The following is a 14,367-nucleotide window of genomic DNA, read 5'->3' as shown; positions in this document are numbered from 1 at the left end:
TGTGACCGTAGTTTTTAAGAGCATAAATTTTTGCATAAGATGCTTCACAGAACTAAAATTCCTCTTTTTTCTGATTTCTGGCATAGGACAAGCCTATACTTGCTCCTGAGCCTCTGGTTATGGACAGCTTGGATCCCCTGATGGAGCAGCTAAATAGTTGGAACTTTCCAATCTTTGATTTGGTGGAAAAAATCGGAAAGAAATGTGGTCGGATTCTCAGTCAGGTGAGAAGGATATGTTGTCTGCAATGACTGGCTAGATTATTGGCAGATTTAGACAAAGTAGTGTTAAGACCCATTGTCCTTAAGAGCTGGTCATCCAATGAATTGTGATCCCTGCCACCTAATTCAAAAGCTGACAATATGAACTCCATCTCATTACATTCCTTACTTTTAAATGTCTATATTTTTAAATCTAAAAATGTGAAAGAAAAAAACACACACCTATTTTGCCTGTTGCTCTCTGCCAATGCGTTTACATAAACCTTTCTGAATGTTCTCTTCTATCTGCAAGAGGTGCTGCTACCCCTTACTGAGTTCTTTGTGAAAGGATTTCTCATGGGGTTCAGCATGGGAGGGCTAAACAGTAAATATATTCAGTTTATGCAGGAAAGACAGAACTTTGGTCCTTGTTTATACTGGAGATTTCAGTCAGGCTGTGCAAGAAAGCAAGGTTTCAGGAAGTGGGGGAAGAAATAGTCCTTGCTATATTCCCTCACCTTTAAAGAGTCAGCACTTTGATAGTAAATTCATACCATTATTACATAGGGAAGACTAATTTACTGTGAATCAGGATGTGAGAGCTCACTAGTCTGTCTTTCAGCTATTGTTTTTTCATTCCCTCCTGTAAGTCAAATGCAGGTATTGACACAGCACAACTCTACCCAGCACGATTAATGTCACTTCCGTAATCACTTTCTTGGCTAAACTTTCTTCGCTGTTATGCCCCTTTTCCTGGCACATTGAAAAATTAGCCATTTTTTCTTATGGAAGTATTGAGGTTTATTAAACAGGAAAAGCAAGTAATTATTATTATTTAAGGATGGAAGGGAAAAAACCCCAAGAGAATCTGACTGATCTAGTATCGTTTACAAGGCATTATGTAGTGAGGATTGCTGGAAAGAAGAGATTATGTTAATTGGTATAATGTGGGGCAATTAACACCCCCCACAAACACAAAGGTTAGTGTGTCAGGCAGATCTTAGTGCAACAAGCTCCAGAGAATGCTGTATCAAAACTTGGTCCCTTGGGGGTTAACTATTATTCAGCTAGATTCAATTATCCAGTGGTCAACCAGGAAAACCACGGCATGAATTCAAATTTATTCTGCGGTCTGCCTTTTATTGTTCTGTAGCTTGGCAAGTAACATCTATATTTAACCAGCCTGCCAGCTCTCTAGGTAATTTTAGAGAAATAGGCAAACTATGGCTGGTTGTGGATATTGGTATACATTTGATGATGGTCATTGAGACACTTCTGCACTAGACAGTGAGCATGTGATTAAAATGCTCTTCTACATCATATTGGTCATGTTCTTTTCTAGTAGCATAGAATGATAATAGAATGATAAATGAAACATAAGGAAAAACAGAACTTTTTTTTTAATGGCATAACCAACAGTTTGCATGAGCCAAAATTTGTTCTGGTTTTGCGTGGGTACCTCTGTAGGTTTTAAGCCCTTTACCAAGTTTCATTGAGTTCTGTACCTCTCAGGACAATTCCCCTGTGCCTCCCTCAATTTGCACTAAAGCTCCACACTCTGTTTCCCAACATCCACTTTCTGCACAGGTTCTGAGCATGTTATCTGTTTTGCAGTGCCACAAAATGAGACCTGTGAAATAAAATAGAGAAGCTTTAATAGATAATATTTGTGATCAAAATTCAACATTTTCTGTAACAGCTGTTTGTAGTAACTCCCACTCCCTAAGAGCAGAATGTAGCAAGTTCAGCCTTGTTCATAAAAGAGAGATATATCCTTTAGCTTTTTCCCCCATCTATTCAGATGTTCCTAACAAAATTATTTTCAGAAAAAAGAGAACTAAAATAAATAAATCTTTTTTTTCCAGCCACAAGTACTGTCTTTTTCTTGTATAATTTTTAAATCCTGAGATATTATAAACAAAGGAAAACAAAAGCTGTAATGATTTATTCTCTGTATTTTGCCATTAAATGGACTCATCCATTACAAATAAGTAAATTAACAAGCTGAATTAACTATGTTTGCCTTGCTAGGTTAAATTTATGAGATGGAACAAAGCACAGTTGACACGTGCCTCTAGGGAAGCATTCAGTTTAGAAAGCAAATGCTGGCTTGGCATCTTTAAAGCTGCTTGAAATGTCTGTTGCTTCTTTTTGGAATGTTAAATTGATTTAGACATATAAAAAGACCCCAAACCAGTCAGCGGCCATAAAAGCATCTGTGCAAAGCACAGTGGCAAGCACTCTAAATGCAGCACTAAAAAATATGCATGATAGGGGTTAGAGAGGAATTTACATACCAGTCTCATTTCAGAAAGGAACAGCAGAGCTCTCCAGCTGACTTGATGCTTCACAACAGGCCATAAAGTTAGATAACGTCTTCGGTCACACTTAACACTCTTCTTACAGCTCCTATAAAACTAAACCTGTGGAAGAGAAATTCTATTGCCTTGGCAAGCAAATAAAATGAGAAAGAACAAGCTAAAGTCAAGGTCTCTCTCTAGCTTTTATTACTGGGCCTGTAGAGACAAGAAATGCTGGTGGTGCTCCTATGCTGCCAGTACACGAGCAGCGTCATGTCAGGGTGGCATCATTGCAGTGCATGTGAGTTGGTCCCTGGGTGGCGTCAAGAGGAATGTTTGGTCATCTCATCATCATACGTGGCTTCTGCAGAGAGAAACTCCAGCCGTTACATGAAGGAGCGAGGGAAAGTTGGGAGTTGGGGGATATTCCTGGGATCGTCACAGCAGCCCTTGTGAGGAGTTGTGTTTGTCAGAGCTGGAAACCGGGTGCCAACAACTTAAAAGAAACACACATTTGCAGAAAGCAAATACAAGAGACAAAAAAGGAGTGCAAGAGGGTTGCCTGCAAACAACGAGTAGGGAACCACTAACCTAAACTTTGCACTTGTCCTCCAATGAGAGCCATTTATGTGTGCCTGCAACACCCAGGAGAGGAGCTACGTGTGAATAACGATCCCCATTTCCAAAACAGCTTCCATTAGGAATCATTCGGGAGAAGTGCTTATCCTTCTTCAGGCAGCATCACCACAAGTATCTGAGTTATAAATGATTCATTCAAGCATTAGCAATCATTGCAGAAGCAAGCAGAAAATGGAGGCTGGAGGGAAGAGGTCGTGTGGAGCACCCACTGCCGAGCGCCTGGCAGTTGTTGGAGTTTCCCTGGGCTTGTCCCTGGCAGCGGGGACCGCACCGCGGCTGCGAGGGCGCCGTGCTCAGCCCATGGAATTGTAAGTCCCAGGGAGTTCATGACGCAGCATGTGGTTTGGGAAGGAAGGATTTTACAGGACAGAAGCATTTAAAAATGGTTAATCCAGAGTGATTACTGCACAGTTTTTCTTTTTCTTTTTTTTTTTTAAATGAAAGAATTTAGTTAGTTGACTTTCTGGAAGACATCAATGCCCTTTTTTCCTCTTTCTGACCTGCCCTTACCCCTTCCTCCTCCCCATTTGCTAAGAAAGAGAGAAAGAAAGAAAACATTACAAAAATGTCCAAATTACTTGCTTGGCTGTTTATGCTTTCTAATGACCACAGAGAATAATGCCACTTTTCTCCAAGTCATGGGGAAGAGCTATCGTTCATATCCATCACAGTCAGCTTTGCTTCTTTTCAACTGCTGCGGAATTTCCTGACCCACAAAAACACAAGGGGAGGAAAAACATGCTTTTATGACATGCTTTATTTAAGATACCTGTCCAATATTGGTAGTGTAGACCAGTAAGGTTTGGTCCTGCAGAATAATGTTTCTTTATGCTTCCTCTTTTTGTACAGAGCTATTTTGCTGGAAATACAAAGCTTACTGTTCAGTGATCTAAGACTAGAGTGTAAAGTGATCTAAGACTAGAGTGTAAAATACCTCGTATCTCTGTAGGTGAAAGTTGGGGTCCCACTGTTTTACTTCAGCCATGATTCCAGATAGATAAAAAGAATTCTTTGCAGTTTCTAATTTAAATTATGCATAAAGTCAGTCTCTTCACTCTACCTCAGTACAGGAGGATCCCATGGGGTTTTCAGAGAGTAAAGTTTTGCCTTCTACAGGCCCTACCTTTTATTCTAAGCTCATGTCTTCCAGAGTACTATAATTCAGTAGTTCCTTAGCTCCTTTGCTATAAAGAACTTCTCGCTTTATGGCCAACAGCCATAAAGAGAAATTACCACAAATGGCCACAAAGAGAAATTACCACCAGTAGTGATTTTTCTGACTGCATTGCTAGTGGCACTTATACAGTTATGGTAGGAACAGAAGTAAGAGCTAGGGCCACCAGCAGAACCCCAGCTGTCAGATATGCGTCATTAGAGGGGCATCCCGGATGGCGTCAGACACCACACTCAACCTGTCTCTGCCTCATCGCTGCCTGTTGCAATGCTTTGCTAGAGTTAGTTCACATGCAGTTTTTTCCTGGTGGGGAATGACCAGCAGGGGAGGTGGGGGGTGAAGATCATTAATTCTGCAAATTCACATCCTTTTTTATTATTCTTACTGTAAAAATCCACAGTGGCAGGTCATTTGAAGTTTATGTTCATTAAACTTTAGGTGCAGCTTGCAGGTCCCAATTTATATACACAATATGCAGAAAGAAACAGGTGTGGATAGGTGTTTGATTTACATTCAGGTGTAAAACAAGAAACTTAATTTGTAACAGTTTCTTATCGGTATAGCAGTCATCATTCCAAATGTGCTTCAAAGTGCTTAGCTCTAGGCAGATCATTACCAGACAGATGGCATCAAAAAGACACAATTCAGCTAACAGCAGTAAATAAATAAAGCTGAAAGGCTTAGGGTCCAGTTTGTGAAAGAAGTGAAAAGGTCAGGCAGTAATTTTACTATGTCCCATTGTTCTGTATGTCAAGTTCAAACTTGTCTTCAAAAGTGTCCGTTTTGTAGCAGCTACTTGTCTACTTTTCTGAGCACTCGTCTCTCCTGAACACCCTGTCACTCATCCATCACATTCTCACTTCTAATATATCCTCTCCTGGATGTCTACAGTCATCTTTCTGTGCAGGAACACTCAGAGCAGCTCTGCTTCCTAAGCCGCTTGCTGCCTCTGAAATCCTGTTGGAGAAGTCAGTGTGGCCATTTCACTTCCAAAATGAGGGAGAGGGAAAGGAGATAATGCATAGGATCCGAATGGTTCTGTCCTTTTGTCATTCCTTCCCTTGTTGCCCCTTTTTCTGGGAATTGATTTGACTGGTAGATGCTCCTTGGAGAAGTTTGTGGGGGAATTTTTCCCAAGACACTAAAGACCTCTGGATATCTTCCTTTATGTGTGCATGTTTCTGAGGTGCTTGCAAAATTTGAGGCATCCATATACCTGAAGAGAAGAACATCTGGAAGGGTGTAATGAAGGAATGAGGAGGACTTTGCTACTAATAGCTTGTCTGTTTGGCTGTGTAGCCACATCCCTAAGGAAATGCAAATAGCTGCAGCTATAGCTGGATCAGATGTACTTGAGAAAATACTACCAGGAAAGCAGGTTTTCATGGGGTAATTCGATAGAATTATTTTTATATCTCATTTTTAGAGTTTTTCTGGTCTGTTTAGCAGCATGGTTGTTTTGGTTTTTCAGGTATCGTACAAGCTTTTTGAAGACATGGGACTGTTTGAAACCTTTAAAATACCAGTGAGGGAATTTATGAACTACTTTCATGCCTTGGAATGTGGATACCGAGAGATACCTTGTAAGTAAAAGTTCCCAGCAGATAACAATGCTTCATTAAAGTTTTTGGTATTTTCCACACACTTTGTTATTGAAGCCTTTCTTCGCTCATTATAACAGCTACTTTTTTCCTTCTGCTACATCATGACCAAAAGGATGGTTCTCGAGTCAGAGGCTGGTGCTGAACCACAGCCTTTCACCTTTTCTTTCATTGCATTTAATGTTTCATGTTGTTTCATAATAATTCATGGCAAATTCTGTGCAAGCCTGAAACCATATGAAGCTACTTTAAGTACAAAGAACTGTTTCCTGATAATGCAAGTGTACCCCAGTGCCCCAACTGGAGTTTATTGAAACGATTCCACCCCATACGCGATTTGGATTTTTACACATTAGCAGTGCTATGCTACCAAAGGAGATGAGCTTTGTAAAGCAGAAAAAATATGCCAAGTAGATGAGTGCATCCTGTTCTGCAACTACAGCTCAGCTGATATTTTTCAGTGTGAATCATTTATTCACTGAAGAACCTGCTTTCAGTCATCCCCAAAGTATTTACTAGTTCAAATCAAATTTACCAAACCACTTTAACTGCAAAAGACTTTTTTTTCAGGGAGAGGGAGTTATTGCCCACTGCAGCTGGCAGATAACCCCAGTGTTGAGCAATATAGGACACCCTGTTTTCTCCCACCTCCCAGAAAAATGTCTGAAACATAGGTTTAATAAGTCATATAATCTCTCTCTCAAAATATTAAATACCAATTGGAACAGCTACAGTGGGAGGGATTGAAGGAAAGCTACCTTACAATGCCTCCCAGCAAGATGGTTTGGACTCTCTTCTGGGAAAGTGAGAGACCAAATTTCAAATCTTTCCTTGTGCTTGAACCTGGTGAGGGATTTGAAGCAGCAGATTATAGCCTGAGGGAGTTACAGGTGGATGTCCCGCAGTCTGTCTGTCCTACTGGAGCCATTCCTCTTTGTTTAAAATGTTTAACTATTCATAGAGTCTCAGGAATTTTTGTGAATCTAGCCCTTCATTTCCTTTTTTTTTTTTCTTAAGTGTGTTTTGTTTTAGTAAAGCAGAATATTTTGTCTAATACAAAATTAATTTACCTTACAGTTTTTCATTTCTGTGAAGGGGTAAAAACCAAAACACTTTGTTTGGACTTAACCACCTATTTCTTCTGGTTGCTGAACTGAAAAATGGGTTATACACACAAAACTAATGGTGACTGTCCCAGTTGGATTAAATCAGTATCAGTTTCACAAGAGGCTAATCCAGCCTTTACTCCTGAGAAAAGCGTTTAGACCCCTGTGCAGGGCCATCCTCTAGGTTTTGCATGAGGAGGGTAGTGTCTCAGGGGAGATGTTCTTAGTACTTCAAGGAAGGCAAGGGAGAGGAGACTCCTTCCTTATTTTACTTTCTTCTTTCCAAAAATAACCATTCCTATGCTGCTTACTGTTTTGCTGTTAAAAATGTCAGCTAGTGGTCACTAACAAGTATTTAAAGGGAAGGTCACAGGGAAGACAAAGGAGAGCAAGAGAGGAAAGCGAGGGGTAAATAAAAGGGCCAAGTGGCATGACATCATGCTCACGTTTAGTGAGTAAGCAAAGTGATTGCAAATTGTGAATATAATAAACCTTTCTGTGTTACACCTGTCTGCCTTTGGCAGGCAGGATACTGCTGATTTTAGGCGTAGACAAAGTAGGCAGTTGCTTCGAGCACGGAGTGTAGGGTCAGCAAGATAGAGAGCCCTCGTCTGCCAGAGCCAGGGAAATGCAGGCTGGCGGCTGCTGCCCCACTGATGGTAGGGGTTAGAAATGTGGGCTCGGCAGTGCGGCTCTGGAGGGGACAGGTGGCTGTTCCTAGCAGGAGCAGACATTATGCATCCCCCTAGTAGTGGCAAGAGGGCAAATACGGCTCTCTGGGGTGCCTTGTCTATCCCAGGTCTTCTTCCTCTTCTCCTATAGAAGGAGCAGCCTTAGGGTGGAGTTCAACTTCAGTACTGAGAAACCCTCCATTAGCTGCACACTGCCCCTCTTTAGGATGCAGCAGGTATAAAACCAGGTAGCTTACACATCTTGCTGCCAGTCCCTTCTGCTTCCACAGAGTACAGAGGTTTTTTCCACCCCTAATGAATCTGGTCAACTTTATTAATTCTTAGATAGGGCTTCTGGACTTGTGTGTTGGTAATTTTTCCTAATGAAGGATACATATCATCTCCAGTATTATCCTCATTCTTGAGTATTATCTTCTTAATATAACCTAGTTGTTCACCTGTTCCCATCAAGCCTGTTCTAGCAGTTGGTTTGCCAATGAGACATGTGACTGATTAGCACTTCCAAAGTGTCTCCAACTAAGATGACTGATTACCTAAAGATATAGCCAGTTACAGTGAGTTTTACAGATGGGTGAGACCCAGCAGTGGAGTCACACATTTTTCTGCTTTGTCCTCTGAAATGCATTGTTTCAGAACTGCAGCAGCAGTAATGTAGCCACAGGTTATCATTCAGATTTCTTTGTGTTTAGCTAGTCGCTGTAGAAGATACTTGTTCTCTGCCCAAAATTAGCCTGAATCACAAGCTGAAATGCTTGTCCTTCAGTAGTTTAACCCCAGATGTAAGCTTTGGTCTGGTGCAGCAAAGCATTATCCCTCTTTCAGCATCGTGGTTGCTTTTTGCTAGTGTGTGTTTAGATGATGCTTTGTGCTGAACTAGTGTGTTATTCTTTTTCAGCCAGTTGTGTCGTTTGTGGGATAGTTTATCTGGCCTTGACGGATTTGGTGGTATGAGCCTTGAGGTGATTTTTATCTCTCATTTCTGCAAAGAGAGCTTGTAGCAAAACAGATTACAGGATCCAGGGCCTGAACTCTTATCTCTGGCCAGAAAAAGGCAGAAAGAACCTGATTTAACTGTGCAGTGTACACGTATCCTGAGTTTGATATTTTTGCAGTGCAGCTGCTAGCACAGCACCTAAATTTGCTCAAGTAGAGTCAGGTAAGTGTTACCTGCCTTGTATTTAGAAGCTAGGTGAAATCTGGCCACTGAAGTGGATGAGATTTTCCCACTGATGTCATTTGAATCAGAGGTTAACAGTGCATATTTACCCCATGGCAGTTAACTAGCAAAAGGCAACCACTGGAGTAAAGGATTGGAGCTGGTAGCACAGGTCAGGCTGCTTGTTTGACGCTTCCTTTGCAAAGTTTCCTACATTGCAGATCCCACTGCTTCTCTGCTGTTTTCTCTTTCTTGACTGGTGTGAGACATACCATTGAATGTGCTTCAACTTTAGTAAAAGAAAAACTGAGCATTTACAGAATACAGCTGTTTTTCATGCTTGTGGTAATGTTTGATTTGTCTCTGCTTGCATGACTGCCACGCGGTACCCACTAGATGGTGCTGATTTCCCTCCGTCGGAAATATCCTTCATGTTTCATAGCAAGATCATTTGCTTTGCATCACAGATCACAACCGAATCCATGCAACTGATGTTCTACATGCCGTTTGGTACCTTACTACTCAGCCCATCCCAGGACTCCCAACTGTGATTAATGATCACGGGTCAGCAAGCGATTCAGGTATATTTAGATGTGCAAGTATATATGTTGTATTTTTAAAGTTTTTGTCACGAAATTTGCTGTAAGAAAGCCAACAATCCAAGATTGCATGCAGTACTTGTTATTGCAGAGATTTTTAAGTTCAGTAGCACGTTGGATGTTGAAAGTGTTAAAGTATATTTGTGTAACTTTGAAGAGAATGGAATTGGTCCTCCAAAACCTGGTGCTTTACATTAAATGATGTGTGAATGCAAGCCTTTGTGGTCACCCATAACAACAGATGTTTGTTACCGTTTGATTTTTACAATAGCTTTGTTTCTAGGAAAACTGTATTACTACATTAGTAGTGCTTTTCAGCACTGCTTCAGAAGCAGTGTAGACTTTTAAATCCTCAAACCCTGCATTGTTTTGCTATTACAAAATCGCTGGGGCATGCAGGTAGTGCCATGCACTTTCCACTGCTTGGCTGTTGTGAAGTGTTCCTTTGCCTTTCCTCACTGTCTCCAAAGAAAGAGACTCGTTACCATTTTGCAACTAGTTTGCAAGACCACTCGTCTGCTGTTTTATGATTGCTCCTTACAGGAAGCTGTTCTTACTGCATCTTTATATTAACTTCTCCAGGTTCAGCTTAAGCACTAGAGGACCTGTCTGTATTTTGTGGGAGTTCTGAGGGAGTTACTGGAAAAGCAGGAGTTTGTTCCGCAGAAACCACTTCCAGTTCTGCTTTTTTTTTGGTGGTGTTTGTGTGGGACGTATATATATCATTTGTAAAAGCCTTCAGGATGTTTTGATGAGGCAGGAAACGTTTTTATTCCCAGAAAATTTTGTTAGCAAGGGCTGTTGGAGGCTTTGTAGGTGAGGTGAAATGGGTGGAATGAAAGGGGTTGAGTTTTGGGGCTTTGTGGTGTTTGTTATTTGAAAGACATTGTTCAGCTGCATGCAACATCCATTCAAGCAGATTAGATTAGCAAAGCATCTCACTCGGTATCTGCCTCTGACAGGCATGTTCAAGCTGCTTCAAAAAGAAGCTGTTAAGAGGATTATCAGCAAAGATCCAAAGTCTAGACCTTTGGATTGGAAAACGTGCACCGTAATTAAATTAATAAATGCTAGTCCATTGCTTTAAGGACTGTTAGTGTCTCATAGACTAATCTATATGGTGAAGCAATTAGAGGAAGGAGAGGGAAGATCGAGTTACCTGCAAAGCTCCAGCATGGCCATGAATCCAGGGCTTATTGCTAGTAACTTACATAGTTTGAGAACAGGCTCTTCTGGATGGCTGGAAGATCCCCAGGTGGGATCAGAATTTGTTCCTTTCCAGTTATGTGCCTTATTGCACTAGATCATGTGCACAGTATCAGAAAGCATTGAAGTCAGGATGTGTTTACTCTTGTGTTACGTATTGTAAATTTACTCCTTCTTTTCCTTCTTTGTTGCTTATATCTGTTGCAATAAGTCACTGAAAAAGTGATAAGGATTTTTTTTTTAATTATCTATTTCTGCTCAGATTCTGACAGTGGAATCACTCACGGCCATATGGGTTATGTGTTTTCGAAGACATACACACCTACAGATGACAGCTACGGATGCCTCGCTGGCAACATCCCTGCCCTTGAGTTGATGGCTCTTTATGTAGCTGCAGCCATGCACGATTATGATCATCCAGGAAGGACCAATGCCTTTTTGGTAGCAACAAGTGCTCCTCAGGTAAATAAATCTCAAGCAGCATTGCTGGTAAGATTGAAAGGTCTTTGGTAATAGCATCTCCTTGCTAGTGGTGCCTGTGGTTTCCATTAAGCACAAGTCTACCAAATATTTTGGAACAGTTTATCAAAGTGACAGAAATAATACTTCGGTTAGGGATTACTGGTAAGAGTCTTCTTATACACCCTTACCACCCTCAGTTAGAGCTGTTAAGAAAGGTACTGATAAAATGTCTTGTTGAAGGAGAAGCTAATGCTCTGCTGAATGATAGAGAATCTGTAACTGTGAAATAAGGGAAGAATTATTCTACCCAATAAGGCACAGAAAGATGAAAATAAAATAAAAAAACACCCGTATAGTCGACAGTGCACCATGCAAGTTAGTTTGTACATGATTGTAACATATTTTCTGTTGTTCCTATAGAATATGAGCAGCTGCAGTCTTTTATGAATGTATTTTTACACTATGTGTCTATCAGGGTGGCAGGCTGTGTGGAAAATAATCTCAGTTTTATAAATGAAGAACTGAGATTTACCGAAGGTTACAGAGAAGTTGCTGCCAATGCTGGGAGTTGAATTCAGCAATTCTGAGTCACTGTTTATTAGCTTATTTATGAGATCATCTTTCCTTGCTTTACATAGCTGACCTGCCTGGCTTCAGCATAGTGTGTTGAAAAATATTTCTATGGACAAGAAAAGAAAAAAAAGGTAGCTTAATGGTGAGAAGTTTGGTAACGATGCAGAAATTCTAGATTTCCTCCCCAACTTGGATCCAGATTGCCACTCTCACCAGGAGCAAGTCACCTGAACTTGCTCTGTATCAGTTTCTGTCTATAAACTGATAGTAATACTTCTCATCCTTGCAACATCTTTCTGTGATTGAGAACTTTGATACTCTGGCCAGGTAAATAGACTGATAGAAGACATATGCTATCCTTAAATCTATTTTTTAAAAATGAGTGCTGTAGCTTTGTGGTTGTAAAAATCAACAGGGGAAGTTAGATGATTAGCCTTAATGTGTTGTCCCTAGTTTGAAAATAAATTAATGGGAAAATTATTCTTCGTATTTTTTGGGGTTTTGGTTTTGATTTGTTGTTTATTTGGTTTTTAAATCTGATATCACCTGAAATTTGCAGAACTCTTATTTGGCATCTAGTTTTTTTCATCATTTTCACAACAAGCAGTATTAGCTTCCAGTAGTGATAAAGTGCTGCTGTATTAGAAATCTGCCCTCAGGAGTTGGGCCTGGTAGCAGAATATATCTACCTTATGAGGAGAGGCTGAGGGAGCTGGGTCTCTTTAGCTTGGAGAAGAGGAGACTGAGGGGTGACCTCATTAATGTTTATAAATATGTAAAGGGCAAGTGTCATGAGGATGGAGCCAGGCTCTTCTCAGTGACATCCATTGACAGGACAAGGGGCAACGGGTGCAAGCTGGAACACAGGAGGTTCCACATAAATATGAGGAAAAACTTCTTTATGGTGAGGGTGACCGAACACTGGAACAGGCTGCCCAGAGAGGTTGTGGAGTCTCCTTCTCTGGAGACATTCAAAACCCGCCTGGACGCGTTCCTGTGTGATATGGTGTAGGCAATCCTGCTCCGGCAGGGGGATTGGACTAGATGATCTTTCGAGATCCCTTCCAATCCCTAACATTCTGTGATTCTGTGAAAATGCTTACTGTGCAGTTAGGCAAGATGGGCTGTAAAGCTGAGTTTCTTCAGCAACCTGTTCTCTGGGTAAATAATAGATTTTATACTTTATGGTAAGATTGAATTTTTTTATCTCTACATGACAGCAAAATGTAGTTGAAGTGAAAAGCCACTGTAATGTATATGAATGTATTTATGTAAAAAGTTACAAAACTTGTATCTATTTTACATAGAACCATATTTCCAAAAGCTTTTCTTTCCATAAACCAAATTGTCAAAAGACTGAATGCTGCTGAAGTGGAGAGATTTCCTGGAGGTGGTCCATTTTCTAGATCTTTCTTTAGTTTCTGAATGGAATTGCCATCACTGTGAGAGTTATGCATCTTGTTTTGGTAAAGTTTTAACCAATTCTGGATTTTAGCATTGAGAAATCTGTCAGGCTGAATCTGTGTTGTCAGGTTGCAAACTGGCATTTCACTTTTTTCTGTGTTTGGAATCAGGCCAATATGGACAGAATTGACGGTACAAACACCAAAGACAATAATCTCTGTTAAGTGAGGTTAGTTCTGAGAAACAGGGAAGCACACACCTATATTATATTAGTCATTAATTTGTGGCGTGAAACAGAATAATCTATTGTCATATGATGTAGCAGTCAGGAACTGAAGACCCTTGAGCATGAAAGACCCAGATTTTTCAAATCAATCTTCCAATAAATCTTCATCATCGCAACAATTCAGGTGTCTGCTATTAGTCATGCCAAAATCACATCTTCACACCTCAAGAAGTTCTTTAAAAAAAAAGAAACCAAACAAATCAACCAAACCTGAAACTCCCTCATGCATCATCCCCATGTCATTCTCATTTCTGCATTGCAGTGTTTCTTTTGCTAAGAGGTTTCTCAGCTTTCAGCTGCCCGCATTGCTTTCACAGGCAGTGCTGTACAACGACCGATCTGTCCTGGAGAACCACCACGCCGCTGCTGCCTGGAACCTTTTCATGTCGAGGCCAGAGTACAACTTCCTGGTCAACCTCGACCACGTGGAGTTCAAGCATTTCCGCTTCCTTGTCATTGAGGCAATTTTGGCTACTGACCTGAAGAAACACTTTGATTTCGTTGCCAAATTCAACGCCAAGGTAAGAAGGTTGGTTCGGGTTTCTGGTGGATGGTTAGAAAAGATTGTGGGGCTTGGTAGCATGAGAAAGGCTAGAAAGGCTGCTGTGTTACTCTTTCTTCTGAATGTCCTTTTGGCTGCTGTGAAGCATTCTGTTGAATAGTAATCTGGCACTTCTGTTATTTTTTACCTATTTAAATTTAGTGGCACAGCTTCTTTTCTTACATGTGTTTAGCTTTTTTTTCAGAAAGTGGTTTAAGGCTAAGGATATTATGGACTATTTGAATGTAAATCCCACTTACATTCTACTTTTCAACATTGGTTTTTTGTTCACTGGCACTTTAGACCTATTAGCAAAGCACTCGGGGAAAAAAATCAAAGGTGTTACCAAGTTTCCATAATGGCGAAACACTTAATGTGAATTTTTATTGGTTTAATCATACTGTTATATTATCAAAGCACAGAAATCA

At 40.5% G+C, this 14,367-nt stretch overlaps 1 protein-coding gene across 1 annotated transcript in view; it reads left to right on the top strand.

Annotated features, from left to right (window-relative positions):
* PDE3A (phosphodiesterase 3A) overlaps window positions 1–14,367 on the top strand; it is a 268,640-nt gene that overhangs the window by 234,153 nt on the left and 20,120 nt on the right. The window contains exons 9-13 of the mRNA XM_068400878.1: window positions 87–224; window positions 5,785–5,896; window positions 9,336–9,449; window positions 10,936–11,135; window positions 13,716–13,919. Coding sequence (XP_068256979.1) covers window positions 87–224; window positions 5,785–5,896; window positions 9,336–9,449; window positions 10,936–11,135; window positions 13,716–13,919 — 768 coding nt within the window. The remainder of the gene's footprint in view (window positions 1–86; window positions 225–5,784; window positions 5,897–9,335; window positions 9,450–10,935; window positions 11,136–13,715; window positions 13,920–14,367) is intronic.

This window comes from Nyctibius grandis, chromosome 5, assembly GCF_013368605.1.
Source record: "Nyctibius grandis isolate bNycGra1 chromosome 5, bNycGra1.pri, whole genome shotgun sequence".
Classification (NCBI taxonomy): Eukaryota; Metazoa; Chordata; class Aves; order Nyctibiiformes; family Nyctibiidae; genus Nyctibius; species Nyctibius grandis.
The sequence above is the reverse complement of the archived record's forward strand: the minus strand, read 5'-3'. Positions and strand labels throughout refer to the sequence as shown.